The following is a 6,960-nucleotide window of genomic DNA, read 5'->3' as shown; positions in this document are numbered from 1 at the left end:
ATATATATATATATATATATATATATATATATATATATATATATATATATATATATATATATTATGGGGGGGTGGGGGTTAATGAACAGTGCTCTCTTCCGCCCTCAGTACCCATGGCTGAAGTGCCCTTGAGCAAGGCACAGAACCCCCAGGTGCTGGATCTATAGCTGTCCACTGCTCTTGGTGTGTGTTGACGGTGTGTTCACTTCTCACTGCTGTGTGTGTGCACTTAGATGGGTTAAATGCAGAGCACCAATTCCGAGTATGGGTAACCATACTTGGCAAATGTCACGACTTTCTTTTTTTCTCTTTCTTTTTATATATTTATTTCCGTTTGGTTTCTTTATTCACAGGTCACTAAACAGTGACAGAAATGTACTAAAAAAGCTAAATTAAATGGAATGCAGGTCATCCACAACATGCTGCTGCACCTTAGCTTGTGTAAATGTTATTTACTGTAAACTGCAAATCAATGCAAAGAAAAACACTGGACTTAATTTCACACTTCTGTATGAATGGTCACAGTGTTGGAAACTGACCTCAGAATTGCAGACAAACCAAATACTACAAGGTGCTGCATTTAACACTGTTTCAATCACCCAGGGCCTGACCTAAAAGCACCTTTTACACATTTTTATCTACACTACGATCAAAAAGTTTGGGGTTAAAAGGTTTTTTTTTTTTTTTTTTGGAAAGAAGCTATTATGCTCACTTACGCTAAAATAGCATACTGTGAACAATTTAGAATATCGTTTTTCTATTTTAATATATTTGAAGGTGTAATTTAGTCATGATAAATTTTCATGAGCCATATTACTCCAGTCTTAAATTATTTTGATAGAGCACACAATTATGTTTTTAAAGGTACCTTTAAAAAGCCAGACAAAAATGGTTTCTTCACGTCTGATTTATTTGTATTTATTACTATTCAAACGTTAAATTCAGTCAGTTTTAAACCACTAGTAGCCTGTGACAAAATATTAATTTAAAAATTAACACATAATTCATAATCCCAACAGGCTTGATCCTGCAAACTTTCAATACAAGCTCAAAAACACTTCAGCTATAGTTAAGGTCATTTTAAGAGGATGTAACAATATAACAAGTTACATATTTTATCTGAGCAGTACCTCACATGTATTACTGCATTATCAGGCTTTCAAACATCAGCCTTTGTTCCAGCTCTTCAGAATGACCTCTGCTGCATCCAAGGTGCTTTCTTGCTGTAGTAAAAAACCCATTAAACACCATCAGCACCAGTAAGCCATACATATTATTAATATAGAGCTAAATATTCAGCTATGCTTTCTTTAGATACTGTTGCTGAATGATATTTTGCATTTCCTGTAAAAACCGAAGGTTAACCCACTCCTTACCTTGATAAAGCACAAACGAATATATTTCTCAAACTGCTTTACTGAATCTTCCCCCACAAAAGCTGTTACAGGAATCGAAGCCAGTTTCTTAAAAAGAAAAATGTAAAAAATATACATATAATAATAAAAATAAATGATATCCTTCCTATATATATATATATATATATATATATATATATATATATATATATATATATATATATATATATATATATAGGGCAATTCAGTGCATTTCACTCTGCTTTGTCTTGTTATTTATTCCTAAAATCACAAAACAGAATACCTTCTCTTTTATCATCCATTTTACAAACTTGTAGTCATATGGTTCATCATCTCCCATATGTGACAAGTCCTGATCTATAGTCAACAGGCAAGACAGAACAACACTTATCAGATTTAACTTCCCACAAAAAAAGTCACCTTTGCCTTTGTAAATATATATTTTTTTTCTTTAAGAAACGTCACTTCAAGCCACTTACTGAGTGCTGTGACATCCACTATCATGAAGTATCCTCCCTCCGGGACCACTGGAGTCATGCCAGTCTGTCTCAACATGGCTGCCATGCGGTCTCTTTTCCCTTCCAGCTCTACTGCTAGAGAGGTAAAGTAGCAGTCAGGTTTACCCATCAGCTCAAAATCCCGAAGAAGACCCTGGCCAACAGCCTCCTACCGAGCAGTACAACCATGTCACAAACACGTCATCTAGAACAGTGTATTGAGTACAACTATATAATAATAGACCAAACTCACCTGTAATGGGGTCGGACATGTATAGAGACTGTTCTGCATAACAGTCTGGAGGTGTTTGATCAAGTGTTCAGGCCCGATTGACCAACCCAGCTGCAAATAAAGAGATAACATTTGATCTTTGGATTTTATTTTGAAAATGTTGGAATTATTTGTTTAGCACCATTTGATTCCAAGCCTGTTTGCTACTTTTTTTCATTAAATACAAAAGGAGAAAGTTTTAGAAATCCTAAAGCATCTCTCTCTACCATACAGTGGTGATGTGTCAAGATCAGCCTAAAAACTGTACTTTCTGTCGCATGCATATGCTCTCATGTGGACTCTTAAGTTTTTGGACAGGGTAAAAAAAATCTATAATTGCAGGAAGCATTATGAAATAAAAGCCATGAATAAATAAAAATATTTAAGTACTTTTTTAAAAAACATTTTTTTGCAAAATTTGGGCTAATGCAAGTTTTCAAAATTATTTCAAAAGCAACCTCTGCATTTAAACAACGAAATGAAATGATGTGCTTAAAAAAAAAAAAGTAGGTGAGTTTTAAAGGTTTATAAATTATCCTTAAAAATCAATTCCTCTATGGAGAGAATCAATGGAATTTTATTTTATTTGATTTGCACTCTTTTTCAGCCCGATTTAGCCGGGATGTAAATCGGGATGATGATGGCTATATGATTATGTCAGTACTTTCACAGCCAATCTTCTTTGGCTTCTTTGGATAGTGGAGATAGAGGAAACTGTTACTTGACAAACACAACTGTCTGTAATGTGTCGAAAACGCATCACAGTTGTAAGGAGAAATAGAAGTGCTGGAGTGAAATGAGTGAAAACCAGGTGAGTGCCGAAAGCTAGCATACTAAAAAAATAAAATAAAATAAAATAATTCAGTGAGGATCTGCTGCGTGAGTTCAAGTGAGGCGCTCCCTCTGGCATGATAATCTTAATGATATCTTGCAGTGTGTGATGTGACATGATGTTCAAATCTTGTAGTGTGTGTGTTTAATATTTGAGGGAAAATAATCTGCAAAGATTCTCCTTATGTGTGTGCTGCAACCGGATTTAAAAACCGGTTATGATTTTCAAACTCCTGTAGTGTGAGCCAGGCTTAAGTCTGCGCCAGGCCTCGTGCCTTGATTTTCCATTCACCAAAGATCTTAGGATCTCAGCTGATGTCTCTCTTAGTCCTATTCACTTTCCACTGGGAAGAAATTCCCAATCACCGTTGAGTCAGGACACCTTTGGAATTCATCACTCTTCAAAACTGGAAGAATGTGATAGCGACTCCTACACCACCGAACCTGATGGTTTTACGCAGGTGGTTAACTGACTCTTTTCATAGCTTCATTTTCTGGTTTTCCTGATGGTATCATCCATCAAATCTCATTTGCCCTTTCCCTTGTATGAGTGATTGTAAGTATGTTTGTTTGTTTGTTAGACTAGTTTACATTAGTGTTTAGTTAATAAAAATCTTGTGCACAAATTACGTTACTGATTATGCCTTACAAATCAATGTGCCTTTACGATTCTGATTTTGCTACATGCTTTAATGCCTTAAAACTGTATAAAAGGGTTCGATAGACAAACAGATTAGTTGAAGGCAAATTAATTCTGCTACAGTTACTGCTGGCAGCTCATATAAATAATTGTAATTAATTATAATTAATTGTAATTATTTATACATTTCCCTTTTGAGCTTAATTTACTACATTAATCTGAAGTTTCAATTAAATTAATGCATTTAGCAGACGCTTTTATCCAAAGCGACTTACAGTGCATTCAGGCTAACATTTTTTACCTAACATGTGTTCCCTGGGAATCGAACCCACAAACTTGCGCTGTTATGTAATTCTCTACCACTTGAGCCACAGGAATACAGGAAGTTTGAACAAGATTATATAGCTCATATAGACATTATGCGGCTTTTTTGTTCGTTGTTGGAGACAGGACACTTTAAAATGATTATTTGCCAGAGAAAAAGTGTCAGCAGGAGGGTTTGAATTGACTGGATGGCGAGTAAATAATAACATAAGTTTCATTTTTGAGCGAAATACTATTATAAGTATGAACAAAGAAGACAATAACAGTCAAATACCTTCCATCCAGTGACGCTGAATGTTTTTCCTGCACTGCCGATAGTGATGGTTCTGTCCCACATTCCAGGGAGGGTTGCTGTAAAGAAAAAGTACAGCAGAATCACACATCTTTATACAACTTGTAATCCACTGACATGAAAAGATAAGATGCACCGCTGGAGAATCATACCTATCTTAACATGCTCATGGCCTTTATATATCAGCCATTCATATACCTCATCACTGAAGCACAGGGTGTCATGTTTGATGCAGAGGTCTGCAATACCTTGCAACTCACTCCTACTGAATATCTGGAAGCGAAATAGAGCTTTAGAATATTAAAATGCATTTTGGATCTAAGACAATATATGTGACCTTACTTTTCCAACAGGGTTATTGGGAGTGTTGATTATGATAGCCTTGGTCTTGGAGTTAAATTTACTAGCAAGTTCGTCCTGGTCCAGAACCCAGTCAGCACTACTTACACTGGTTGCTGCTGATGAAGACTTCTGCAGATCGGGTCAAACAAGTGTTATGTTTCATGAAAAAATACAGTAAGCACTACAGCAAGCAATATTCATCCTGTTAACCTACCAATCGCAAAGGTATAAAAACAGGTTTCCCCCCTGCCATTTTCACCATAGGAACATAGCAGTCAAAAAAAGGTTCTATGATGATAACCTGGATTAAAAACAGGAGAAAAAAAAAAGAGTTGAGAGAATGCATAAATCATAATCTAATGCAATTATATATTGAAAGTGCTAAATATACCTCATCTCCCTCCTCAACCAGAGCCTGCATAGTGCTGAACAAAGATCCATATCCACCGACTGTAACCAGGATCTCTTTAAACGGGTCAAGCTCACGGTCATAGACTTTTCCATATACTTTTGACAGGGCTTTAACCAGTGTTGGGTGTCCCTGAAAACAGAAATGAAGCTATTTGAGTGGTTTTTCAACATAATACATGACAATCATAAAGTGTGGGGGGAAACATACAAAGCCACGTGTGTACTGGTTCAGCCTGTCAACCATTGCAGCCTGAGCGAGACCCTCTTTCACATAGGAAGGAGGAGGAATATCTGGGTAACCCTGTCCAAGATTGACAATGGAAGGGTCTGCTGCCACTGATGTGAAGGCCACCCTAAAACACAACCGACACTGTTAGGAATATTTAACACAGGTTTGTGAGAAAGTTTTAGCAAATACTTTCTATTCTTACCATACATTCTTGTCCAGACCTTCTATCCTTTTCGTGTTCTTGTGTTTTATGGATGCCATCTTGTACTAAAAAAGGGAAAGAACAAAATAAAGGCATGTCAAAGAGAAATGAATAACTCGGTGAAACTTGCACTCACTTGGCACGATGTGAAATTTCTAAATCTATTGGTTTGTGATATGCGTGGAGCACATCTGAAAACACGTAGTAGATGAATAGGATTCATATCTTGCCAAAAAAAAAAAAGAAGTCAAGATCGTATCAAATATTCATTGCTCACTTCAAAACATTGCGGTCACCGATATAAACTCCTTTCAGTTCATTGGTTCCCGTACAGTATAAATATTTTGTGTTTGAAAGAAGCAGATTCGTCCTGACGCAAACGTTCTACGCCTCCAAAACGGACCAATCAATTGGCTCTTTTCAAGGACTCAAGACTCTTTTGAACAAGTCTGGGTTCTGGAAGTGACTGGTCCTTTTAGGGTGAGGTTCGTCGATATAAATTAAATTACGTGATAACCGTGCTCTTCCGGAACTTTGGAAGACACCGAAGTCCGCATAAGCTGTTTAAATATTTATGAACGATCTTCTTAGTAACGTTAGAGCTGAGAATTCCGAATCACTCTCACGAATCAGTTCATTTCAAATAACTTAAAAAACGACTGTGACTCTTTTATTTATTTATTTATTTTTACATTATGTTTAATTTATGATATAAAATAAACATACTTTAATAAAATGTATTGGTAAAAGCTTTGTAAACTGCTTAGCACCGATCAAGGCTGAATGAACGAATCGTCCAGACCAGTTTTCTGACCCACTTGAAAAATCTAACTCGAAAATGGTTCATTCGTGAATTTGACGAGTTGAGGTCGAATTTGTAATTTATAGCTTTCGAGACGAGGTCAGAAAAAAGAAAACATGCAAAAAGATGACCAGTATCTATCTAAAGCCCCTAGCATAAAAAAGAAAAGCGTACCAGGTCAGGAAAAAAATTAAAACATGCAAAAAGATGATCTATCTGAAGCTCTAAGCATAAGAAAAAGAAAAGCGTTCATAATCAAAACAATGAACCATGCTAGGGTTCAGCAACGACTGTGTAAAAAAAAAAAAAAACTTTTCAGTTTTCTGACAGTAATTTTACTCACGTTTGTAATGGTCTCGCTTAATTTGAATGCATCTCTATTGAAAGAAAAGGTCCCGCAGGAAAAATGTGCCTCGGGCAGAAGTTTTATGTTTGTAGTCCGAGTTAAATTAATCACTCATTGAGCCCACTAACCCTAATCTATTTTAGACATTAGTATTAAATCTTGGATATGTCACCAATTGTCTAATGTCAACATAAAGTTCCTACGAACGCCACAAATTATTTACGTGTGTGTGTGTGTGTGTGTGTGTGCGTGTGTGGGCGTGCTTCAATGGCTTTTTACCACCAATTTGTGATACCGCAGTATCGAGCCAAACCAAAGGTCCTGAGTGCTGGTTTGAGCGTCTCTGTAAATGTAAAATATTGACATTTGTTTACATGAACTTTAACACAGCAGATGG

General features: G+C 36.2%; 1 protein-coding gene across 3 annotated transcripts; it reads right to left on the bottom strand.

Moving 5' to 3' along the window:
• Nucleotides 1-889: 889 nt before the first annotated feature.
• On the bottom strand, nucleotides 890-6,731 carry LOC113098538 (kynurenine--oxoglutarate transaminase 3). 3 transcript variants are annotated; one of them, XM_026263648.1, is made up of 13 exons: nucleotides 6,561-6,731; nucleotides 5,416-5,480; nucleotides 5,193-5,337; nucleotides 4,965-5,114; nucleotides 4,788-4,874; nucleotides 4,574-4,702; nucleotides 4,384-4,504; nucleotides 4,214-4,290; nucleotides 2,127-2,216; nucleotides 1,856-2,042; nucleotides 1,660-1,733; nucleotides 1,377-1,463; nucleotides 890-1,223 (listed from the first exon to the last, which is right to left on the bottom strand). In XM_026263648.1, the coding sequence occupies exons 2-13, from the start codon at nucleotides 5,472-5,474 to the stop codon at nucleotides 1,167-1,169; spliced, it is 1,263 nt and encodes a 420-aa protein (XP_026119433.1). In that variant the 5' UTR covers nucleotides 5,475-5,480; nucleotides 6,561-6,731; the 3' UTR covers nucleotides 890-1,166. The 3 variants fall into 3 exon arrangements, with proteins under 3 accessions (XP_026119433.1, XP_026119434.1, XP_026119432.1); XM_026263649.1 differs by lacking the exon at nucleotides 6,561-6,731 and adding an exon at nucleotides 5,693-5,754; XM_026263647.1 differs by lacking the exon at nucleotides 6,561-6,731 and adding an exon at nucleotides 5,552-5,707.
• Nucleotides 6,732-6,960: the final 229 nt, after the last annotated feature.

This window comes from Carassius auratus, chromosome 6 (assembly GCF_003368295.1).
Source record: "Carassius auratus strain Wakin chromosome 6, ASM336829v1, whole genome shotgun sequence".
Classification (NCBI taxonomy): Eukaryota; Metazoa; Chordata; class Actinopteri; order Cypriniformes; family Cyprinidae; genus Carassius; species Carassius auratus.
This window is presented reverse-complemented; position numbering and strand designations above follow the sequence as displayed.

Excerpts from the sequence above, each read along its gene's own strand:
- LOC113098538 (XM_026263647.1), bottom strand. The coding sequence starts at position 5,638 with ATGAATCCTATTCATCTACTACGTGTTTTCAGATGTGCTCCACGCATA. Across the intron at positions 5,481-5,551 it reads GAAATTTCACATCGTGCCAA|TACAAGATGGCATCCATAAA; the intron begins GTGAGTGCAAGT and ends TCCCTTTTTTAG. Across the intron at positions 1,734-1,855 it reads AGTGGATGTCACAGCACTCA|ATCAGGACTTGTCACATATG; the intron begins GTAAGTGGCTTG and ends TGTTGACTATAG.